This window comes from Mustela erminea, chromosome 5, assembly GCF_009829155.1.
Source record: "Mustela erminea isolate mMusErm1 chromosome 5, mMusErm1.Pri, whole genome shotgun sequence".
NCBI lineage: Eukaryota > Metazoa > Chordata > Mammalia > Carnivora > Mustelidae > Mustela > Mustela erminea.
In genome coordinates, this window is record NC_045618.1 from 3056619 (window position 1) to 3082672 (window position 26054).

At 41.7% G+C, this 26054-nt stretch overlaps 1 protein-coding gene across 3 annotated transcripts in view; it reads right to left on the minus strand.

The window, feature by feature from the left end:
• Positions 1 to 26054, minus strand: part of ADAMTSL3 (ADAMTS like 3) — a 336446-nt gene that overhangs the window by 132207 nt on the left and 178185 nt on the right. For all 3 annotated transcript variants that reach the window (XM_032341952.1, XM_032341950.1, XM_032341951.1), the window contains exons 8-9: positions 18955 to 19029; positions 13752 to 13909 (exon numbers count right to left, since the gene is read on the minus strand). In XM_032341952.1, the coding sequence (XP_032197843.1) occupies positions 13752 to 13909; positions 18955 to 19029 (233 nt within the window). The remainder of the gene's footprint in view (positions 1 to 13751; positions 13910 to 18954; positions 19030 to 26054) is intronic.

The window sequence follows — 26054 nt, forward strand, 5'->3', positions numbered from 1 at the left end:
GATAAATAAATAAATAATCATAAAAGCAGAAGAATTAAGGGAAGGCAAGAAGCGGTAACAATGAAATCACTCAGGAAAGCTTATTCATAAAGGTAAATAAGAGTTAACCGAAAAATAAGATTTTGATGTATCTAGTTATAAAACGGTATAAAAACTCCAGCATGAGATGCGTTGTTGGAGAGGAGAGGCAGGGACGGTGGGGGGTGGGAGCACAGCTGTCCCAGAGGCATGAAACTCTTGTAGAGGGGTTTTCTCTGGCCATGGGAGGATGTCTCTGATGAATCCTGCCAGAGAGAATAAGTCGAAACGTTGCCTAAAATATTTCTTAATGTATCTGAAGGCACCAGACAACTACCGTCCTAGTGAATATTCACAGCGCCAAGATTCCAGACACAAAGGAAGCCCAGCGAGGTGAGCATAACCCTCGGCACCCCCTTTGGCACCATGTTTCTGCTCCAGGCACTTCCCGTCATGCAAGTGGTGACTGAGTGGCTGAGAAGCTGAGCAGACCTGTCATCAGACCTGTGGGTCTAAGACCAAACACTTGAGCTCAAGATCCACTGAAGCTGGAGCGGTACCGCTAAATGCCCCAGGTGTGCCACCGAGACCCCGAAAAGCTCTACCTTAGGAAAAAGTGTGAACTGGACGTGAACCAATTTCCAAGGGGAATGAAGGCCAGGTTCAAATTATTTCAATTCCTTGTTGGCTGAAGATAATTGGTTGCTAACGTGTCTTCCAGAAGCAGAAATTAATCCTGTCTCAAATTATATCTGTAATCTCCTCACCTACTATATATAGCAAAACTGAAAACCAGGCCCACAAAAAAGATAAAATTTAGTAACAACCAAAAAACATGGAGCAATAGACTATACATGGAATTACAGAACATCCGGATATTGGCATCACCTGATAGAAATTTAAACACCTGGGTACAACGCCACTGCTCCCTGTGACTCTAGCTTTGGCGTCAGATGGTATTTCACAATACTCCCTACCAGTCCTAGGGTCTTAAAACATCAATGTTAGCACACGGCTCACTCCTAGGGCTCTAGTTTTTAGAGTCTGGGCTAAGATAGAACGGTTAAAATGCTTAAGAAACTAAATGACAAGATGGAGAATTTCACTAGAAACAAAGAAGCTACAATAAAAAATAAAATGGCCGGGGCGCCTGGGTGGCTCAGTTGGTTAGGAGTCTGCCTTCAGCTCAGGTCATGATCCCAGGGTCCTGGGATCCAGCCCTGTATCAGTCTCCCTGCCCCTCTTTCTACCCTCCCCTCTGCTCATGTGTGTTTGCTCTCTCAAATAATAAAATAAATAAATAAAATCTTTATTAGATAGAAATAAGTAAATAAGTAAAATGTCAATTCTAGAAGTATGAAGCACCATAATTTAAATTGGTAGCTCAATGGATAGATCTGACAGTGGATTAGACTGGAGTTCAGCAATATTTTCATAAAAAGCCAGATAGCAAACATTACAGTTTTCAGGCCATATTGTCCCCATGGCAATTATTCAAGGTGGCTGATATAGTGCAAATCAGCCACAATCCATAAACATACGGCTGTGTTTATGTCCAAATAAAATTCCACTTACAAAAATAGGTCATTAGGTAGCTGGCCGGGTTCTGCTGGTCCCTGGATTACACACACTTAAAGAACCAGTAAATGGACAGAAAAGAATGAGATAGAAAGTAGACATGAGAGATAAAGGTATAGCCATAGTCCCAAACAAAGAACACAGAGAATGGGACAGAAACTGCATCTGCAGAGGCAATAAATGAGAATCTGCCAACACTGATGGTGGATCTCAAGCCAGAGTTGTGAAGCACCATGAACCTCAAGCAGAAGAAAGCCACTAATTACATCACAGTCAAACCAGTGACAACCAAAACTAAAGAGAAAACACTTAAAAGCAGACAAAGGAAAAGACCCATTAGCATCTAAGGCACCAAAATAAGACTGACAGCTCCCTTCTCAACAGAATTAATGGAAGCCAGAAGACAATGGAGAGGGATTCTCAACATTCTGACAGAAAATAGTCTCATAACAGTAAAATAGTCATGTCTCTAGAAGTAAAGACCCTAAATGTTAGTGTTCCTAACAAGCTAGCCTCAAGGATAAATAATTCAAAATTAACAAGAATGGAAAAAAATCAGGCAAAGGTACAGTCACAGCACCGGTTTTGTCATATCTTTTATGGTAACTACTGGAATGAGCAGACAAAACCCAGTAGGCTATTATTTTTAATAAAATCATTAATAATAACATGATCAATGTGACATATGGACAGTGCCCAATGACAGAAGATGATGCGTCACATCTTCTACTATCTGCTATGTTCTGAACCACCAGTTAAGTTTCAACAGATTTCCAAACAACTGACATGATATAGACTATGTTCTTTGACTACAGTGGAAATAAGCTACAAAATAATAAGATTCTGGAAAATTTCTATGTACTTGGATAAGACACTTCTAATTATTCCATAAATCAAAAACTATATCGCTATGAAAATTATAAAACAATTTAACTGAATGTTGATGGGAAAGATTTTCTATCAAACTTTGTAGGACAAAATAAAAGGCATGCTTGGAGTGAAATTCATAGACTTAAATACATCTGTTATGGGGGGAGAAAAGGATGAAAATCAATGACCTAAACAGCCAACTCAAAAAATTATAAAGGGGGGAGTCTGGGTGGCTCAGTGGGTTATGTCTCTGCCTTCGGTTCAGGTCATGATCTCAGGGTCCTGGGATCGAGCCCCACATCAGGCCCTCTGCTCAGTGGGGAGCCTGCTTCCCCATCTCTCTAACTCCCTCTCTGCCTACTTGTGATCTCTGTCAAATAAATAAAATCTCTAAAAAAAAAAAAGTTAAAAATGGAACAGTTTATTGAATCCAGAAAAACTGGAAGTATGGAAATAATAAAGATAAGAGTGGACATTAATAATATGGAAAGGAAACTACTTTAAAATAGGTTATAAAGCCAAAAGCTGTTTCTGTGAAAAGTCTGATAAAAGCTACAGACCTCCAACATGATTGATTAAGTTTAAAAGAAAGTAGGGACAAATAGTCAGCATCAGGAATGAAAAAAAAAAAGGACTCACTACAGATTCTGGAGACAATGAAGAAATAGTAAGAGGATATCATGAAAAAAACCTCTGCCAATAATTTTTTTAAAAGTTAGCTAAAATACAGGCACACCTCGGCGATATCATGGGTTAGCAAATATCACAATAAAGCTAGTCAAATAAATTTTTTGGCTCCCCAGTGCATACAAAAGTTATGTTTACAACATGATAAAGTGTATTAAGTGTGCAGTAGCATCATGTCTAAGAAAACAATGTATGTACCTTAATTTAAAAATACTTTATTGCAGAGCATCTACTCAGCTCTGTCGATAGAGCACGCAACTCTTGGTCTTGGGTTGTGAATTCAAGCTCCATGTGGCATGTAGAGACAACTTAAAAATAGTAATTGAAGAAAAATCTTTTAAAAAATACATCATTGCTAAAAAATGCTAACCACCATCTGAGCTTTCAGCAAGTTGTAGTCACTGATCACAAACCACCATTGCAAGGACAGTAATGATGAAAAAGTTTGACATATTGTAAGAATTATCAAACTATAAGACAGAGACTATTATCAAACTATATAACTCAAATGAGCAAATGCCACTGGAAAAATGGTGCCAATAGACTAGTCTGAGTCAGGATTGCCACAAACCTTTGCAGCAATTTGTAAAAGAAAAATACATATATCTATGGAGTATAATAAAATGAGGCATGCTTGTAGACAAAGTCCTTGAAACAAAACTGACACAAAAGGAAACTAAACATCTGAATAGTCCGTATATTTTAAAGACACTGAATGCATACCCCTAACAGTTTCCTGCTGAATATTTCTGGATATTTAAAGAAGAAATAACTCCAATTTTATACAAACTATTGCAGAGAATAAGAACTGAGGAAATAATTCTAACTTTGTTTTATAAAGCCAGTATAAATTAGTACCGAGACCTGATATGAATATGTTACAAGAAAAAAAAAACCCCTCTCCTGAACATAGCTACCAAAAAATCATAAATAAAATAATTTAAAATTTTACCCATTGACATATAAAAGGATAATTGTTTTGTTAATAATAAAATAATAACTACTAATAAGTAAATGCTACCAATATATTATAATAATGATAGTGACTAGTGAAGTTTATTATGGAACAGTATGATGGGTCTAACGAATGTAATTCAGTATATTAAAGGAAAAAACAAACCAAAAAATAAAGGAAAAACATATGATCACTTCAAAAGATGTAGAAAAAGCATCTGATAAAATTCCATACTTACATATGACAATGGAAACAAAATAGAAAAAAGGTTTCTTTTTTTTTAAAGATTTAATTTATTTATTTGAAAGAGAAAGAGAGAGAGTATGAAAGGGGAGAAGGTCAGAGGGAGAAGCAACTCCCTGCTGAGCTGGAAGCCCCATGTGAGACTCGATCCCCAGACTCCGAGATCATGATCTGAGTGGAAGGCAGACGTTTAACCAACTGAGTCACCCAGGCACCCCGAAAAAAGATTTCTTTCATCAAATAAAATACCTATCAAAAATTCTATAGCAAACATCATACATGACGGAGAATTAGAGTTCTTTGTCCTTGAAATCAGAAGCATGAGAAGAGCTGCTGTCACTGATTCTATTCAATATTGTATCAAATATACTACACAGTATAAGATAGCAAGAAAAATGAATAAAATATACAAGGATTGGAAAAGAAGAAACAAAATTACCATTTTTTCAAGTGTCATAATTGTGTATGTACCTAATCTAAAAGATTCTATAAACTGTTACTATTAATAAGTCAATATACTAAGAATACAGTGTCAATATACAGAAACCAATTAGATTTCCATAACTTTGACACAAATAAATAATGAAAAAAATGCCATTTACAATAACATCAAAATAACAATCAAACAACTGGGAATATATTTATAAAAGATACCTGACATAAACTTTAAAAATTAGAAACATTACTAAGAGAATTTTTTGGACTAAATAAATGGATGGACATATCATATTTATGGATTGGAAAATTGGTATTGGAAAGTTTCCTGTTCTTTCCAAACTGACATATACATTCAATGCAATTTCCATCAAAATCCAAAAGAATTTTATAAAAACGGACAAGCAGACTTAGAAGTTGATATGGAAATGCAAGGAGTCAAGACTATCAAAGTTCATCTTCAAGAACAAAGTGGGAAAACTTACCAGTAAATATCAAGACTGGTTTTAGTGTTGCAATAATTAAGTCAAAATGGAATTGCACAGACAGATCAATAAAACATAAGAGAGTCCAGGGACAGACCCACACGTACCGTTTGGCTTTAAGACAAACGAAGAAAGGACTGTGCTTTCACCTAATGGTTCTGGGTCAGTTGGATAGTGAGGTGCAAAAAGACATTAATTCTACTTTACAATGTGTGCACAAGTCAGCTCCAGGTGAATTACAGCTCGTAATATGACAGGTAAAACAATACGTCTTCCAGAAGCAAACACAGAAGAATAGTTTCCTGACCTTTAATGAGGCAAAGATTTCCCAGCATACAAATACAGATAGTCCAGCATAAAATTAAAAATTGGTAGCTTACACTACAACAAAATTATGAGCTGCTGTATGGGAAAGCTGTGTTAAGTACATGTAACCGAGAAAAAAAAAAAAGAGACTGAAAATAAAATGAATTAAGCATTGAGCTCTAGAAGCTAAAAATACAAAACCAAAATAAATCCATGTGAAGATAAACAAAAATAAAAATTTATATAAGTTGAATAGTTTTTAAACTCTAAGTTGATCAGATGAAAACCTAGTTCTTAGATGCCTCAGAGACAAGTCTTTGGATGGTTTGAACAAAACAAAAATTAGACAAGAAACCAGTGGAAGAGACATAGTTGCAGGTACAATGAGTTTTTTTTAATGATAAGATGATACTCTGATTACATTTGAAAGAATTAGGTGAGCTAGATACTTCTCTAGCAAAATATAAATTTCAAAAATTTATTTAGCGTTCAAAATTCAACCCCCCCCCCAAAAACCAATAAATCTAAGAGGGACTGAAATGGTTTGCTGGGTCCCACCCGTTATCACCAAAAAGAAAAAGATTTAAAAAAAAAAAAAAGTAAGAGAAAGAAAAAAAAAAAAACACCATTAAACCCAGATGTCTTCCTTAAAGAGATGACCTGATTGGAGCAGAGGCATCTAATTGCTGACCAGTGCCCACTTCCCTTTCTCATCCCGCCGAAGGCTCACTCTTGTCCCAGTGCTCATTCCTCTGCCATGATGAGTCTTTGGTAGCGCCTGAGGGTCCCACGTGATCATGGCGGGCACAGCTGCCTCGCCAGATGTGGGGCCCGTGAGAACGTGCCTCTCGCTCAGACGACCGCACCCAGTGCACCTGACCAGCTGTGCCCATCCCTGGCCCCACTGGCTGCTCCCACCCAGGAGGAGGCCATTTCCTGGGAGACTCTGTGTCACAGGATAGATGACTTTGGCTCAGAGCCTCCCCTGCAGCCTTGCTGAATTCTCTAGAACCGCTCTGCAATCCCAGGCGCTCCCACCCGACTGTCCTGAGTCCCTCCTTCCTCTGCTTGGGGTCAGAGCTTCCCTGCAGCGGGCGGCTCTCCCAGCCTCCCTCTGCTCCTGCTCCGCTCTGTCCTGCCTCTTCCTCAGGGACATCCCGCTCCTCAACGTCTTGCGTGTCTAATCCTCTTTGGTATCTGCTTCTTGAAGAACCCAGAAGGATGAAGGCCCAGGGAATGGTTTAGAGCGAGCCCCTGACCCTCTTATCGAGAGTTGATAAAGGTCTGTGGGGCTCCTGAGAAGAAATTCTCCCAGCTGCAATGCTTCACAAGGAAAAAAAAATCCTAATGGGCTTGCAGACCTTGTCTTCTCTGCATGGTAGCTTCCTCCCCCAAAGGCAGGGCAAGGACAAGTACAAGTTGACATGTGACATTGCATCTCTATGGGTAACGCCCTATCGGGTGGGGACATGGTCCGTCTTTCAGGGGTCCTGTCCTTCAGACCCGTCTCCTCCATGGTGGTTTTCCACCTGGGACATTAGAGTCCGGATGGGGGGACAGCTTGGATCTATGTGTGTATGTCCCCATCCTGTCCTTGGGCCCAGAGCTGGGCTCCTTGTCCCTTGAGCCTCTGGGAGGACCGCAGGGAGCCTTTGAGTCAGTGAACTCCGCTGCGCGCTCTGCCGGCCAGCGGAGGGGGCTCCTCCAACCACCTGCCCATCCCACACGCTGCTGGCGCTGCAGGCTCTCTGTGGCGTGCTGGTGCCTCCTGCCCACCCCCTGGCCTGGGGCTCACAGCCCCTTCCCCAGGGAGACCATACGCTCTCCTGCCTAAGCCAGGAGGGCTCCGACGGTGGAAGGAAAGACTAAGCCAGGGCCTCAAGCATAACATGGTCTTTTCTGAACAAAGTAGTACGTATGGAAGCTCTACCCTTACCCCTCCGCGACAGGGTCATCTTGCCCCCACGGGGTCAGCTCCTCCAAGCTTGGCCAGCGAGGAGCACAGGGAATTTTCCAGATACCTTCCATGCCGCGTGAGGGCCGAGAGAGCCTCCAGGGAGCTGCACACACCCTCAACCTGCGGCTACTGTGCACACTAGAGCCCGTTTCATCCTGAGGGGGCTTCTCCAGGTTGTGGCCGAAGGAAGTAGATCCCCTACAGGGCACCTTCCTCATTTCTCCATGGGGACGGGAGCAAAAGCTTCTTTTCTGACTTTGAAACCTTGGTTGATGTGCTTCCCTGCTCTGGAGAGGGACCGCCCTCATCACGTGTGTCTCGGCGCCTAGCCTCCTCCTGCCGTCTCCCCGCACATCCCTGCTGGACCCCCGCACTCCAGGCCACGCGCCTCCAGAGCACAAGGCACGGAGGACGCGAAGCCCACGGCTCAGCCTATGGGGCGGTGGGCATCCCCTCTCTCCTGAAGAGGAAACCCTGAGACTCTGTGTCCAAGCTTGGCCTTGACCCTGACGGGAGCTGAATCAGTTCAGGAAAAACCTTACTTCCCTCCATCAGTCTGATGCTCCAGACATAAGTCTGAACCAAAGATGAAGAAGGGGGTGGGAGAGGGAGCAGGAGGGGGAGGAAGAAGATCCAACCTCAATGATCAAAAGTTGACCATGAGTGCGTGCGTGCGGGTTACACATAGAGCTCAGCTGTGCATTCTGGTACCTCCTGGAACAGTATCAGAACCGCTTTCACCACGAAAACTTCCCGCAACTGCCCACATGGCAGCAAACGTCAGGGGAGGCTCCCAGAGTCTCCGTGGTTAGCGGCAAACACTCCGGTGGAGGGGAATTCTGACTGAGAGGCAGGATGAAACAGGTAAAGCTGCTTTTCCTTCGGGTGCTGTTAGGGGTTGAATGGTGTCCCCCCCTCCCCTGAAAGATATGTTGCCGTGTTCACCCACAGCTCCTCAAAATGCAGTCTTCGTCAGAAACAGGGTCTTTGGGGATCCAGTCAAGATGGGGCGAGGCCATCAGGGTGGGTCCGATCCAGTAGGACGGGTGTCCTTAGAGAACGGGGGAGCTCGGCCTCGAGACAGACGCGCACGGTCACGGCTGAGGGAGAAGGCCTGAGCACAGAAGCGGCTGAGGGCGTGAGGCAGGAAACACACTCTCCCGCCGCCCTCCGAAGGAACCAGTCCTGCCGACACCTTGATCTTGGGCTTGCGGCCTCCAGACCTACAATCTGTCTACGATTTGTCACTGAAGTCACCCAGCTGAGAGTGTCTTTGCAGTGGCCTCAGGAAACTGATACAGGCACCGACCCTAAAAATTGTGTCTTGCTGTGATTTGAAATACCTGTGAAGGCCGCTGCGCAGTCACCATCTGCACCACCTGGCAAGGCTATAGCCCGTTCTTTGATCAAGGAAAACAGGCGGTTTCAATCCCTCGCATACCCGCATCAGGGAGCCGCGCTGTGGAAACTGCCCCGAGAAAGAGGGATTGTGCGAGGAGAGAACGCAATGCGTACCCAGGGCCGAGTTGGGGACACGGAAGGCAGAGGCTCGCCTCGCTGAACACGAGCGGGAAGAGCATCAGAAAACAGTTTCCTACAGACACACAAAATACGCAACCGGGGGGAAGAGGAGAGACGTCTGGAACACAACGGAAGATTCCAGACCACGAGAAAGAGGACATGTTTTCTCTCCCGGAAGATGGAGATGTTGTCAGAGAGGGAGAGCTACCACGGAGTTACCAATAGGGAAGCATGGAAAGAGCTGTCTTTCCCAAAGCCATTTCGTTTTGGTCTCGTGGGCACACACTTCAAGTTCACATTCACAAGCGTCTACTCACAGATGCACAGTTTCCGGAAATTCTCACTGAACAGACCGCGCCTTTCCTACCCTCCCATCCGCAGGGCACAGGGCACGACGTCCTTGTGCGGGACTCTCTACTGCTACCTGGTGGCGGCATACACACACATTCACAAAGCGAAATAATACTTCAGGGGCTCGCACGCAAAACACCGTGACTCCGCAGTGCTGTGACATCCACGAAAAACACAAATCATTCAGGAAAACAAGAACCTATAATGAGAAACCCACTGGGGAGAAAAATAAAATGCCATTTTCAAGAATGGTCCAATCATGAAAATGTAGCTTCTGAAAAAGTTAAAAAAAAAACCTTGGTCTCCTTGGCGCAGTGACTTGCCGGGTTTTAGGATCTGGACAATACGACAAACGAACCTACCATCCCACTGATGTCTTTGGAAGTCACTGACAGTGTCAGAAGAGAGGGGTCGTCAACAGTCTGTTTATTAAAAGTCCACGAAGGAAAGGTCTCCTCTACGAGCAAATGGAGGAGTGTGCCTCGGTATCCCTCGACGCACCCAGGACTGGGCCACGTTAGCACTGGGCGGGCAGAGCCTGTGTGCATGACGCAGCCTCGGGCTGAGTCGGGTGCTCCATTTTTAGACCAGCGGCTCTTGGTTGATGGGCATGGGAAAGAGATACAGCGAGACACACGGCTGACCGCCATCAGCGACCTGCCTGCAGTTTGAACCTCCCCCTCGAAGCCCAGCCAGGATTCGACTGCGTGATGAGCCTTGAAAACAGGAGTGGAAGCAAAGCTCCCCACCTTAGCAATAACACAGGCCGGGTCATACTATCGTGCTCCCAGGGAAAGAAAAGAAAGAGAAGATAGGAGGGGAGGGGGAGGGGCGGGGGGAAGGGAGGGGGGGGGAAGGGAGGGGAGGGGGGTGGGGAGAGAGAGGAGAGGATGGGGGAGAGGAGAGAGAGGAGAGGAGGGGAAAGGAAGAGAGAGGAGGGGAAAGGAGAGGAGGGGAAAGGAAGAGAGAGGAGGGGAGGGGAGGGGAGGGGAGGGGAGGATAACGGAGGGGAGGGGAGAGAGAGGAGAGGAGGGGGGAGGGGAGGAGAGGGGAGGGGAGAGAGAGGAAAGGATAGGGGAGGGGAGGGGAGGGGAGGGGAGGGGAGGATAAGGGAGGGGAAGGGAGGGGAGGGGAGGGGAGGGGAGAGAGAGGAGAGAATAGGGGAGGGGAGGGGAGAATAAGGGAGGGGAAGGGAAGGGAGGGGAGGGGAGGGGAGAGAGAGGAGAGGAGGGGGGAGGGGAAGGGAGAGGAAGGGAGGGGAGGGGAGGGGGGAGGGGAGGAGAGGGAAGGGGAGAGAGAGGAAATGATAGGGGAGGGGAGGGGAGGGGAGGGGAGGTTACGGGAGGGGAGGATAAGGGAGGGGAAGGGAGGGAAGGGGAGGGGAGGGGAGGGGAGAGAGAGGAGATGATAGGGGAGGGGAGGGGAGGATAAGGGAGGGGAAGGGAAGGGAGGGGATGGGAGGAGAGAGAGAGGAGAGGAGGGGGGAGGGGAAGGGAGAGGAAGGGAGGGGAGGGGAGGGGAGGAGAGGGGAGGGGAGGGGAGGGGAGAGAGAGGAAAGGATAGGGGAGGGGAGGGGAGGGGAGGTTAGGGGAGGATAAGGGAGGGGAGGGGAGAAGAGAGAAGGTGACCAATGGAAACGTGTATTTCCTAGAAACCTACACTATCTGGGCAGGCTTAGAAGTCGGGGGAAAAACAACATCAGACTCATTCCTGCGTCATCACCGTGTCTGATTTCGCCGAATTCTCTCCCACCAGATGCACACAGGATCTGTGGAGGTGAATGGCGGGAGGCATGAGAATCAGCCTCGAGTTCCACGTGAGTCAGACGGTTGTGTGTAATGCCTTCTCTGTGGGTATATCCATATTTAAAAACCTTTCAGTCAGGAGAGGTCAAAAGCTTCCCGGGGGTTGAAGTGAAGGCCCAGGATTGTTTATTAAATCTGAGGAAACCAGAACCCAGAGTGGAGAACAGAAGACAGTACTAATTCGCACTCGGCCGATGTGCTACTGAAATGTACTCCCTTAAGAGGGGAACGTGCCATTTGGGCAAGAAAGTGTAAAACAATTTTTAATTCGGCAAGTGATACAGGGCTGTATTCTTCTCTTTAAGAATTGTTTCAAGCATTGGAATATTCTAAGTAAAGCTAAGATCACGCCCCCAAAGCGCTAAACCCCTCTAAAAGAAGCGTTGTTTTTTCATGTTTTCAGTGCAGGGTGTAACCAGAGCTTTTTTTTTTTTTTTTTTTTTTTTTTTTTTTTTTTTTTTTTTTTTTTAAAGATTTTATTTATTTATTTGACAGAGAGAGATCACAGGTAGGCAGAGAAGCAGGCAGAGAGAGAGAAAGGAGGAAGCAGGCTCCCCGCTGAGCAGAGAGCCCGATGCGGGGCTCGATCCCAGAATCCTGAGATCATGACCTGAGCCGAAGGCAGCAGCTTAACCCACTGAGCCACCCAGGCGCCCAACCAGAGCTTTAAAAAATGCGAACACACACACACACGCAGAAATATACGGTGTATGTGCGCGTGCGCGGTGAAGCACGGACTCAATAAACAATGTTCTTTCCCGCTGGCACTGCGACCAAACAGTGTCTTGAAATGGTCATTTTTGTGGCTCTTCTTCCGGTTCCATCGTTTTACTAACGGGTCCTACGCAGAGAGCTCCGAGTTGACTCGAGATGAACACAGGTTGTCTGAGGAGGAATGAAATGAGGACAGAAAAAAAAGGGGGGGGGTGCTGTGGGCACGTGTATGCATGTGTGTGTGTGTGTGTGTGTGTGTGTGTGTGTTACTGTCTGGAAATCAGATGGGCAAACCCTAAGGGAGCAAAACAAGTGAAGAAGGTATGCATAATGCACCAGAGAGAAAGAGAAAGGAAAGACAGATGACAGCTCTGGCTTCCCCAAAGCCTTTCCCACTGCTATTGTCCAAGAATAACCCTGGGTTGATGCTTTTAGGATCTGAGGCGGAAGTCACTTAAAGATCTACGGATGGCAGGTGTGTGAAATGACGCCCATGCCTCCAATGTCGGGAACACAATAGGGAGCGGTGTGGACCACGGCAAAGGAAACTGTGTGCCCTGATGGGAAAGCTGCTGGTCCCCAGCGGCAGCCAGCTCCTGCCATGACCACGGGCAAGCGAGCAGTCAGATCTTCCCATTTTTTTTTATAAATATTTTATTTATTTATTTGACAGAGAGAGAGAGAGATCACAAGTAGGCAGAGGTAGGCAGAGAGAGAGGTGGAAGCAGGCTCCCTGCTGAGCAGAGAGTGTGATGTGGGGCTCGATCCCAGGACACTGGGATCATGACCTGAGCCGAAGGCAGAGGCTTTAACCCACTGAGCCACCCAGGCGCCCCAGATCTTCCCATTTTTAATGAGAAGTAGGGAAAAAAAAAAAACACTGGCATTTTTATGTTACAATCCTCGATTTTTAAATGTTGACCATTTAAAACTCAAAATTTCGAAGCCACAACACTGCGCAGCTCAACACTTGGCTGGCCATACGCAGGCGGAGTTGGGAGCATGGACACGGGTGTGTGACCAGGAACGTTCTTTGACAGGTTACTACGTGGCACACGGACAGTTCTTTTGGAAGGCACTGGGTCTTTGATAGGTAAAGCCATTCCTGGCAAGGAGGGCTACTTTCTTTCCTCCATTTCCATTTGGAAGGAGTTTCCGAAAAGGGATGGGACAAAATGACCCATGGAAACATCCTTTCCTTTTCTCATATCTGAGATATTTTTAATTTTACCAGAATTTTCACACTGTGTCACTTGGAACTTATCAGCCACTGCTCTCCATATCCACTGACTGAGGACAGATGCTCCCCGATTCCCCCGGGAAGGGGACACAGGCTCCTGATTACACACAAGAAGAGTTCTTAGAAGGCTCCCTGGTGACCGCGGTCGACAAGCCTGAGTAATGAGACCACTGAGAAAACAAAGAAAGAAGGGAAGTGCTGGGCATCCAGCTCCCCTGCTGTGCTCTGCTAGCGGAGAGAGAGCACACACAGCGGCATGGTGACCGTTTAACCGTGGACCATTTTCACCGAACTCTATCTAGAGGTTTAAAACTTCTAGAGGCTGAACACCACTGGAGTCTACCGATGCGAAAACAATCTCACCCCTGCTTGAGTGAAGTTTGTTTCTTAACTAGTGGGCTCGAGCAGCAGACACCGGAGAGAGACGAACAGAGTTTAGGAACCCACCACCGTGTTGGAAGTATCCATGAGACACTTTGTGCAGAAATTATGACTGATGACTTTCTGCGGAACACACCGCACGTCCTGGAAATTCGGGATGTGCAGAGCTTATGAGGCAGGCCCCTGGGAAAGGGGCTCCTCCTACCTTGAAGATGAAATCAGCCATCAGAGGTCCTGGAATCTTAAAGGTCTGCCTCTCTGAGCCCCTCTGGAATTCAACTGTGGTGTTTTCTATGACAAAAACTCCGGGGCTGTTAAAGCTGTGTTCTTTTTTGTTTCCTTGAAGTGTCTTTGATTCAATAACTAAAATTTGAAAAGAGAATTTAAATGAGAGAGCTGTCTCCAAAGCATTCTATTTCAAAAAATAACTCACTACATGTATCAGCGTATGATATCAACACAGGATCAGGATATCCACTCGGTTGCATTGACTCGGGTTGGTGGAACACACATGTGAGCTTCTGAGTCGCCCGCAGCTAAACTAGACAGGTCCCAACCCCATTGGTTAGGCCCAATTAGGTCTTCCCAACTCTTTGGAGCCGTTTCTACAGGGGAAAGAGAAAATGTCTCTTTCTTCCTATTTTTCATGATGCTGGTATTATTCAAAGTAAAAGATATGTTCCTCATTTGATCATTGCTGGGAAGATCTTAAACCCAGTCTTTTATTTAGACAAAAATCACCATGAATTCTGAGTTTCCTTTTTTAAAAATAATAAACTTTTTTTGATTGAAATAATCATAGATGCACAGGAAGACACCAAGATAGTAACGAGGTCCTCTGTAGAGTTTATCCAGTTTTACCCCAAAACATGGTTACATCTTAGGTCACTAGAGTATAGTATCAACGCCAGGAAACTGTCATTGCTACAACGTGAGCATTTGTACCACTTTCAATGGCATCTACCACATATCGCCACGATGAAGATATGGAACCCTGATATCACCACCAATCTCTGTCCCACCCGTTACTGCTTTATTCACATTTGCTTTTATAGGAACGGAAGAGCTTTTAGATCTCCTACAGAAAATGGTCATGGTTTAACCCAAATAGCATTTCTACTTTATTTACACTAGATCTTAGCTAAAAAGCCAAGAAACGATGTACTTTATTTAAAAGATTTTTCTTTCCTCCTTTGTTCCCCCTTTCATTGTGTAAATATCATCATCCTTAGTGGATCTGGTCTGAGGTTGAAAGAGGCAATTTTTGTTTAAAAAAAAAAAAAAAAAAAAAAAGCCAGGCTAGGGGGTGGGGCACCTGCATTTCTGACCTCAGCTCTATCTCCAAGCCTCGGGCTTTTGCTGCCTTATTTCTAAAATGTGGCCTCAGAGCCACAGTCCCGCAGGTGCTCTTCTACTCTGAAACCTACACTTGGTTTGTGGCTATCAATGGTTCTTTGACCACCTTGAACAAAGGACACAACAGAACCCGAACCCCAGGAAAGCTGATGAAACACAACAAAACCGTCTGGCACTGGGGTCTGCCATCTGCATGTGGCTGTTCTTGGCTCTTTTCCATTGATTTCTCTCTGCCCCGGGAGCACCTGCCGGAATCCAAGCGTCCCCGGACAGACTGTGTAACAGGCATAAAGAGACATCCCTGATTACGTCTGACAGGCAGGCTGGGAAATTTTCTGGGAACCCTCCAAGGCTGGACAGGAGCTCCTCGATCTGCAGGAATCATTAGTGGTCGAAGAATACTGCCGGCTGCTCACAGGCACACGGAACCCCAACCACGTTGGCCCTGATCTCCATGACCGCAGTAGATTTTTGGAAAGTGTGAGATTAACTTCATTTCCTAGTTCCAATGAAGATATAAAACTGAGTGTTATAAAGTGAGCTGTCAGGAGAAATGAGAAGGAGAGCCAGAGAGGGTGAGAAGTCCGTCCCCGGGTGGATTATCCCTCTGACGGAAAGGCGCAGACGCCGTGAGCCTTGTGGCCTTATCAGGGACACGGAGGGAAGCTGGACAAAATCCATCCTCCCAGGAGGCCTGCAAAACACCGGGCTTCTAGGCTGAGTTCAGCCTGAAATGAGCTGACTAAATTCAAAAAAATGTTCTGTGCTGGGGTCAGGACTGCACGGCGTTAGCCTTCTGGGCTGCAGCGTCCCGAGTGCCATCAGACCGCAGAGCTACGGGGGGATGTCAGAATCTGGGAGGAAGGAAGACCAGCAGGACAGCCACCCTCTAAAACCAAAGGCCAGCATTTCTGTTAGTCCAGTCCTCGTGTTTCGTGTTTTGGTGTCAAGTCTCTTTTATCACTTTGAGCGGCGTCCAAGACCTTGAGTGGCAAGGACATGAGAGCTCAAGGGGCAAAGCCAGTTTTCAAGTGCATGTGAATTATCCAAGTCCACTATCTAATTATCCATATGCTTATGATAAAATGTCTTCATGGCTGTAACTTCCAAAAGGCTTCCAGCTCTGCAGGTCACACAGAGCAGCATACACAGGCGGTGGAAGCCAGGGGCTCTGACCTCTGTTGTGTAACGGGGTCAGAAGGAGGGGAACAGAGACAGGGGAAGTGATTGGGTGAAGGCCGAGTTCACGGATACAAATGATTCTGACAACTGGGTTGACAAGAAAGCCAGTGTGATGAAGTTCTGGGTGAGGCGGAGGTTTTCCGTGTATGACGTCTTGGCTTCCCAAGTCTATTGCTAACCAAACATACTCAACGCTGAATTTTGCTACAGTAAAATCTCTTTTGCAGGAATCTTCTTAGGGCCTCCATTTTTGAAGTGTTAGGGAAATTCGGGACTATGCCATTGGGATAATGCTGGGGTCAGGCGTGGAACAGGATTGGAAATTTAGGATCTATACACCTCCAGGCAATAGGTAAGATAGACCTTCCATCCCGTGGCAAAGAAAGTGACACTAACATTATGGGGTGTTCTAAGTTCTTTAGGATGTTAGCCTTTTGGAGAGCTGTAGTTAATACAGATCTTAAAAGTATGATTTATTACAGCCAAGTAAGCTTTATTTCAGGAACATATCTTCGTTTCAAATAAAAAAATTAAGAAAACAGTTGTATAAATCGAGAAAATAAAACCACTTCTATATTTAGATGTTCAGAAATGTTAACGAAACCCTTTGTAAATGAAGCCAGTTCTGTTCATCAGTGGAGAAGGATCACTTTCGGGAACCCTTCCAGAGCCAACTGCAAGACGGTTCAGAGGAGAAATATTCCAAGCAACAATTCTGTCACCTTTGGAGACACGGCAACATTTCTGAGCTCTGTTCTTGGAACAGTGCCAGTTTTGAGTATAAAGTTTTGCTTAATATGCCAGAACATATTTGCATGTAAATGAGTATGTTGCCACCACATACTTGTCTTGGCTTACTCTGTTTGCTGTCTACGTCCTCTGGTTTGGAAGCCGAATTATGGGGAACTGCCTTTAGCATCATGAGAAAACTGGGCCCAGTCACTGAATATTTTTTTAAACATCTTTTTGATATGCCATAAAATCCACATACCGTAAAATTCGCCCATTTATAACCCAGCTTAACGATTTCAGTATATTCACAGAGCTGTGAAAATATCACGAGATCTAAGCTTAGAACATTTTTGTCATCCCCAAAAGAAACCCTATACCCGCCAGCAGCCAGGCCCCCATCTCCCCACCAACTGACTTCCCCTAGCCCCAGGCAACCACCAAGCTACTTTCTGTCTCCATAGATTTGCTTATTCTGGACATTTTATATAAGTGGAATCACATGTGGCCTTTCGCAACTGGTTTCTTTCACACAGCATCATGTTTTCAGGAACCATCCATGGGGAGCATGTGTGGTGTTTCAGTCTTTGTTACGGCTAAATAATATTCTACGTGCGCCACAGTCTACTCATCTGGCCATCAACTGGTGGACTTGGGTGGTTTTCACTTTAGGTTTATTATGAATGGTGCTACTTTTAAGATTCAACGGTCCATATTTTTGAATCCCAAACCATATGTGCCAATGGGAGCCCTCCAATGATTTACAAAATTTGGATCTGAATGTTTTTTTTTTTTTTCCTATTTTCAAAAATCAAGTTCACGCTTATAAGGATGAAAATTTACTCTCATCAAGAGATGTAGGCTTTAAGCCATTTTACAAACCTTTGTAAAAGTTTTGCTCTTTCCTCATAGAGAAAGCCTTGAATACAGTGTCCATTACAGGACTGTAAACATTATAGAATTTTAGTTAAAAAAAAAAAAAGTGGTCCCACCCTTTTAGTCCTAATTGATAAAATAAAGTTATGGGTTAAAAAAAAAGGGGGGGGGGCTTTCAAACAATGGTTCACCCTTACTGCCCCAAAGATATTCTCTTGCTTCTCTGATTGAGATTCCCATGTACTACAGAATTTCTTGTTTTTTCAAGATTTTAATCTATGTTAAATTTACCTAAACATTTTGACTTAAACTTTTCTCAAAGAACATTTCTGGTTGGAATATTACTCTGAAATTCAAAATACACACACACACACACACACACTTAAAAGCTACCAAAAACATTTGATGCTTGTGGCCCAGAGAAAATTTTACAAGTCCAAAATCTTTTTAAAAAAAAAAGATAAAAAGGCAATCTATGTAGCACTTTGATCCCATGGACCTTGATTTGCATAGCTTTAAAATCGTTTTTAAGTACTGTTTTGTACTTTTATGGAAAGAGATGGCTGAACTCAGTACACTTTTTCAAGGCCAGGGAGCCAGTCTTGGCAGAGACTCATTCTCCTGCAGAAGCAACAAGAAAGTCCTGCCTCTGGCCACAAGGAGACCTTGGGAAAGAAACAGACAAACTGCTCTTTCCTGTTCCGTTAGGTCCTAAGAGACCAAAGAACAAGAGGAGACGCCATCTGAGTTTGGCCAAAGAAACGATATAGTGGCAATCTTCTATCAATTCAAAGTCCATATTCTGGGAAACCAGTGTTTGTTTTCACTGTCCCTGGACCTGACCTTGCAATGTGTTGGCAACAAAGCTTATACTTTTCAGTTATAATCACTGATACGGTTCTGTGTTTTTTTAAAAAAATTTTTTTAAATAATTTTTGTCCCAAACCTTTGGAATTTCCAGAAAACTCTCGAATACTATTCTACTCTCCTCATAAAAATAGTTTATTTCCCATACAACTTGATTTCCTCTCCCTCGAGGAGATTAAACCCAAACTGGTATATTTCCAAACACTGGGACATGAGAACAGAAAAATTCACAGTATTGATCATTCCCTAGTGATATAGATAATTTCAGAGTGATTGGCAAAATCCTTGAGATATTTTCCTATCTACCCATTAACACGAAGAAAGTTGGTTTTTTTTTTTTTTTTTTGGCTAAATAAACTACCAGGAAATAAAAACATGTTAGGATAAATTGTACTTACAAAGATGTGCTGGTCCTTTCACTGTGATTCTTACACTTCGACTTCCCAGAGGAACAGCAATTACATTTTCTTCCCCTAGGAAAGAATGCGGGACAAATGTAGTAAAACTTACGAGAAAGGCCTATCGAGATAAGGAAGTCAATCAAAACCAGGAGCATCTGCAACTGCAAAACAACTACTGTGCATAAGCCATGTTCGTACTACCTATAATTTCATTTAAATGTATTAAAAATAAAAACATTAAAGAAAAGTTAAAATGAATACCCTGGCCTACCACCTCCACTGCCTTCCTCCTCCTGGCCTCATCCATGTGCTTTGATGGGGAGGGGGCTTGCGGGAAGGTCCTCAAACTAGGGCCCTTGGGCCAAGTCTGGTCACACCCATTCACTTAAGGCTGCTTGACCCTACAGAAGATAAGAGTTGAGTAGTTGTAACTAAGGCAACAGAGCTCCCAAAGCCCAAACTGTTTACTCTCTAGTCCTACACAGAAAAAAGTTTGATGATCCTTGGCCTAGATCATTACCTTGGGGCAGTCCTCTGGTGTTACACATCCTGAAATTAATTTTTATGGCTGCATAATAATCTAGACTCATATAAAATTTTACCGCAGTAGGCTCTGACTTGAACACTAAGCCTATTACTAAATGGCATTAACATACCATCAATGATATGAATTACTTCAAGCAGATGTTGTTTTTGTTTGTTTAATTTAGAGAGAACAAATTTTTTGGATAAATTCTGGGGCAAAATTGTTGGATCGAAGGATGTTACTATGTTTGCTGACTTGTTTATACATTTTTATTAGATAAAAATATCAGTTTATTATTGAAAATTTAAAAATGCAAATAAGCAAGAAGAAAAAATAAAGCTATTTCTAATCCTGCTGCCCAGAGATCATCACTTCTAACATTTGGATAAATACTCTTTTCAAATTTTGTTTGTTTTTTTTCCTGATATACACACATGCAACATATATGCATAGAGGTAAAATACATACATGCAAAAAAACAAAACAAAACAATGGACATTATGTAACTATTCACCACTATAGGAGAGATGAAACAAACAATGATATTTCTGTATTTAGGAATACTCTATGCCTGATAAAAACAATGGTAAGAAGCTATAGGACTTCATATAGAAAGAAAGCCAACATACATATTGATGAATAAAAAAGAAAGTTAAAAAGCAATATATATGGGTAATGATTTCTTGAATGGGACACCAAAAAGTATAGGAAACACATGAAAAAACAAATAGACTACATCACAGTTAAATTTTTGTGCATCACAGGATACCATGAACAGAGTAAAAAAAGGAACCCATGGAATGGGAGAAAATATTTACAAATCACATATCAGATAAAGGGTTAATATCCAGAACATATAAAGAAATTGTATAATTCAACAAAAAACAACAACGAACAAACAACCCAAAATGAAATGAGCAAAGGACTTAAACAGATATTTCTCTCAACAGAATATACAAATGGTCAACAGTTGCATAAAAACATGCTCAACTTCTTTAGGGAAATGCAAATCAAAACCATAATGAGATCCCACTTCACATCTAAAAGGATGGTCATTATAAAAACAAAACAAAACAAAACAGAAAATAATCCTCAGGATGAGAGGAAATTGGAATGCTTATGAACCACTGTTGGGAATATAAAATGGTTCAACCACTATGGAAAATAGGTCCTCAAAATATTATATACAGAATTACCATATGATTCAGCAATTCCACATCTGGGCTTATACCCATAAGAATTGAAAGTAGGGATTCAAACAGATGTTTGTACACCCATGTCCACAGCATTATTTACAATAGCCAAAAGGTGGAAACAACCCAAGTGTCCATCAGCAGATGAGTGGGAAGCTATCATGTGGTACATACATACATACATACATACAATGGAACATTATTAAGCCTTCAAAAGGGGGAAATTCGGCTATCCAACATGGATGAACCAGGAAGATGTAATATTAAGTGAAATAAGTCAGTCACAAAAGCATAAATACTGTATCATTCCATTCATAGGAACAGTCATGTTCATAGAGACAGAAAAGTATAGCAGTGTTTCCCAGGGGTTGGGGTAGGAGGCAATGGGAGAGTTCTTGTTTGTTTAGTGGGTACAGACCTTCAGTTTTGAAGATGAAAAAAGCTGGAGACAGACTGTGGTAATGGTTATATACCAGTCTGAATGGATTTAATGCCACTGAACTATATACTTAAAAATGACTAACATGGTAAATTTTATGTTATGCATATTTTACATTAAAAAATGCATGAGGCATAAACTCATTGTAAGGTACATGTGTTTGATATTGCATTTTCATGTATATATTATTTATAGAAATATTTACATATATAATACTTAATATTGTGTGTAAATGCATAGAATAACACTGTAGATACATACATAATACTATGAAAATTCATAGCACTGTGCAAGTCCATATTAGTAAATAACAGAGTGGGATTTTAATCCTTTAAATTCATGGAAGGTTTTCACCAAATCTTTGACACTGGTTACCTCTAGGGAAAGAAATGAAAGTTCTAGGAATGAAGGAAGAAGAACATAGTTCTATATTCTCTGTTTGTATAGTGACAACATACTAATGAGTTACTTTTCAAATATAATATTCAAAAGCTAAAAACATTTTTTACAAAAGAAGAGAGAAAATGGAGGAAAAAAAAAAAAAGGACTGGGGCCCAAAAGTTTTACTGGGCGAGTTTTGCACATCTTAAGTAAAAGTAAGCACATAAAAAGAAGACTGAAAGGTTCTCAGAAATGCACAACTAAAATTATGTTGAGATATGACCTCATGCGTGTTAGAATGGCCATAATCAAAAAGACAAGAGATAACAAATGCTGGCATGGATTTGGATGAAAGGAAACTTTTGTGCACTGTTGGTGGGATTAAAAATAGGAACAACCCCTGTGGAAAACAGTATGGAGTATCCTCAAAAACTAAAACTAGAGCAATTATATGATCTAGCAATTCCACTTCAGGGAATATAGCCAAAGGAAAGATAACACAAACTCAAAAAGATATCTGCACCTGCTTGTTCACAGGTGTTATTTACGAGAGCCAAGACATGGAAACAGCCTGAGAGTCCATCAATGGAGAGAAAGATGTACGGGGTGGTAAACATGTATACAATGGAATATTACTAAGCTATTAAAAACTGAGGAAATCCTACCATTTGCAAGAACATGGGTGGAATTCAAATGCATTATGTTAAGTAAAATAGATCAGATGGAGAAAAACATCGTATGATTTCAACTATATGTGGAATATAAAAACAAAGCAAAACAAAAACAAACTCATAGAAAAGCAAATCTGGTAACCACCAGAGGCAGAGCATAGGGTGTGGAGGAATAGGAAGAAAGTGATTAAAAGGTACAAACTTCCAGTTATAAGATAAAAAAGACTAAGGATGCAATGTACAACAGGATGACGAGTTAACAGTGATGTGTAATACACAGGAGAAATTTTCTCATCACAAGGAGAAGTTTTTTTCCTTATTCCTTCTCTTCTTTCTTTTCTTTTTATTATATCTATATGAGAAGATGGATGTTAGCTGAACTTACTATGGTACTCATGTCACAATATATGCAAATCAAACCATCAGGTTGTGTGCCTTAAACCTATACAGTGACGTTCGTCATTTATTTTTCAATAAAACTAGGGAAAAAAACTACAGCCTCCAAAAACAGGTCTGAAGGTATTCTGATATTAGATAAATAAACTGCTTTGTGCATTCTAATTAATATTTAATTGTTTTAACTATATTTTATAATATGTTATACTTACATAAATGTTAATAGGTTAATATACAATATTACATATATATGTATACATATAAACATATACTCTAATATTTATTCCTACTCTGTCTTCTGAAAATCCAAAAAATATTAATCAACTCAATAGCAATGAACATCCTTGCATCCATGTAGTGCCTCCTAATACCAATTCCCACTAAAAAGAACCAGGGATTCTTTAAGAAATGGTTCAATCCTGATCTGGGTCAGAAAAGGAACTAGCTAATCCTAGAATTTTGTCATGGAATAATAAAAGTAAGGGAGCTCCCAAAGACATAAGTCATGTGAACTGAACTAAAGTTATGTGAAAGGACTTCAGGGTCAACATAAAGGGTATCCAATATGGCAAAAAGGTGACAATTTGAACATTAATAAGAATGATAACTGAAATGAAGTGAATCACACAAAATATGTTTAAATCCTTAATCACGTGAAATGTGTTTAAATCCTTAAGTCCTTAATAACACCAAAAGAAATTACTGGTCATATTCTGAGGATGCTACCAACCAGCTCATTTTTTTTCGAAAACTGATAAATAAAGGCAAAAGAATAATGCATTTACTATGCCTTTCCACACAAACTGTACTTCAGGGAAACCAAATAGTTGATGCGGTGAAGATTTTCTTTGTAGAAATACCCAAGCTGATAAATGAAGGACTAATATATTATCATTATTTAAACATCAATTATCCATAGCTATGGCATCACAATAAGACAGAAAACCATACAGTATGTGCCTCATAATATGATGCAATAGGAAGTACGTAACAGCAACTTTAAAGCATTCTTACCAAAACAAACACACATCTGAATGTGATCCAGCCTCTATTTCTAACAACCTACTTACAGGAAATGTAGGGTACAAAGGAACATACTAAACCACATCATGGAAATGTAAAGAGAAAAATATAAATTATGGAAAAATCTGTAAGACAAATGAGCAGCTTCCTTAACAAATAAATATCAAGGGGGAAAAAAGGACATACTTACAATTACAAACAAACTAAGAAACATAATTAAGGATAAAAAGAGAGAAGGACATACTTATAATTTTAAAAAAGAATTAAGAGACATATAAATGCAACATACAGATCTTATTTAGAGACTAACTTGAATAAGCAAGCAAAAATGATGGAGTAAGGAACTCTGAAAACTACACCTCCATGAAAACACTAGAAAAAAATTGTCTGAATCAAAATTTTCAAAAATTTGAAAAAATTAACTATGGCTCGCAGCAATCTGGGAAAAATTTATTCAAGAAGAACACTCAGTAAGAACAACAAATTTTACAGCATTTTGAATTGTCTAGTCCCTATCCCCCATCCTCAGCCTCTGCTGTAACCTTGAAAACCAACATCCCTTAGTCATTGTGAAAATCAGCAGCCTGTAAGATGCCGCAGGGGCAGATTATGGTTGGAGCTCCTTCAAAGCTCCAATTCTCAACTGTCATTATTTGACCTGAAGGATGGTTCCTTGGAAGACCTCACTCACAAAGCTGTCTTTATTTTACCTACCTAGGAGCTTTCCCAGTACAAACAGCCCTTTCCCAAGGGGCACTTGTCCAAAACAATCAGAGGCAATTGTTTAACATCGAGGCTACCCAAGGTGGTAGATAACAGTTGAAGAAAATAACAAGCTATCCAAAAGCTTAAAAGGAAAAGCTGAGGAATAGAGATGTCCACATGGGGGCTTTGAAAAGTGCCAACATACTCCAGGGAATCTAGAAGGCCACACATATGCAGAGGGCTGTGTGCATACTCAGAAAAGACCTGAGAAGGCCCTAAATTCTCAGCTCTGGCTGACCTTGAGACTCTGCAATAAGCAGGAAGTGAAAGCTGTAATAGAGTTGTCAGCTGCCTGGTGGAGTGTTGAACTGTGCTTTAACACACATACAGAGCCCCTTAATGAAGACTTATTGATTTTAGACATATTAAGTCTCTATTGAATTATTAGTTGACCACTAAACCAATCGAGCAGAGACTTCAGTAGCAACATGTGACAAAGAATACAGACTTTACAAAATGGATTTAAAAAGTTACTTAACACATAGGAGCAACAAACAACAACTGGGGAGGGGTGTAGAATTTGATTTCCAGACATGCAACATTATATTTAGAATGTCCATTTTTCAACAAAAAAGTTACAAAACCTACAAAAGAACAAGAAAATATGGCCCATACACAGGAAAAATAAAAACAACCAATAGAAACTGTCTCTGAGTAAGCCCAGAGTTGGAATTTTAGACAAAAGCTTTAAATAAACTATATTAAATATGCTCAGAGAAATAAAGGAAACCATATTTAATCCAAACAAGTAAACTATAAGATCATATTTATGAGATGATCTGAGACAAATGAACACAGACTGGGTATCTGATGACATTAAGGAATTACTACTAATTTTTAGATGTAATAATGGCTTTGTGATTACGTTTTTAAAAAGTTTTAATTTAGAAGAATAAAGGTCTAAGATTTAAAATTTATACTCTAGGCAAATATATACAAAAATAAAATAGGAATCACGTATGATTGCCACACAAAGTTTAACTCAAGGTAAAAATACATCAAATAAAGGAACATCACTTCAAAATAATCTAGGGGATAATTCTGCTACCATGACCTTCATATATGCTTTATATAAATGGTACAAAAATATATGAAGTAAAATCTATAGGAAAGAAAGGAAAAAAATGGGAGAAAATGCCTATTAATAATAAGACAATAACACATATCTTTCAACTGATGGATATATGAGAAGGTATTTCTTTTTTTTTTTTTTAAGATTTTATTTATTTATTTGACAGACAGAGATCACAAGTAGGCAAAGAGGCAGGCAGAGAGAGAGGAGAGAGGAGGCGGCAGGCTCCCTGCTGAGCAGAGAGCCCGATGCAGGGCTCGATCCCAGGACCCTGGGATCATGACCTGAACTGAAGGCAGAGGCTTTAATCCACTGAGCCACCCAGGCGCCCCGAGAAGGTATTTCATAGTAAATTAAAAATAACTCATAGACATAAGAAAATGCTCAGAGTTATACAAAAGTAATAAAATAAAAATACACTTGAAAGTTTTAATCCAACCTTTTAGCAAATTACAAAGACTGATAACATCCCACATTGGAAAAACTGGAGAAAACAGTTGCTAAAACTATGAGTGGGAGTGTAATTGGCAACATGTTTGTGAAAGGCAATTTGGCAATATCAACCAAAAATTTTAATATGCCTCCCATTTGATTCCACAACTGCCTTTACCAGAACTTTTCCTATGAAAAA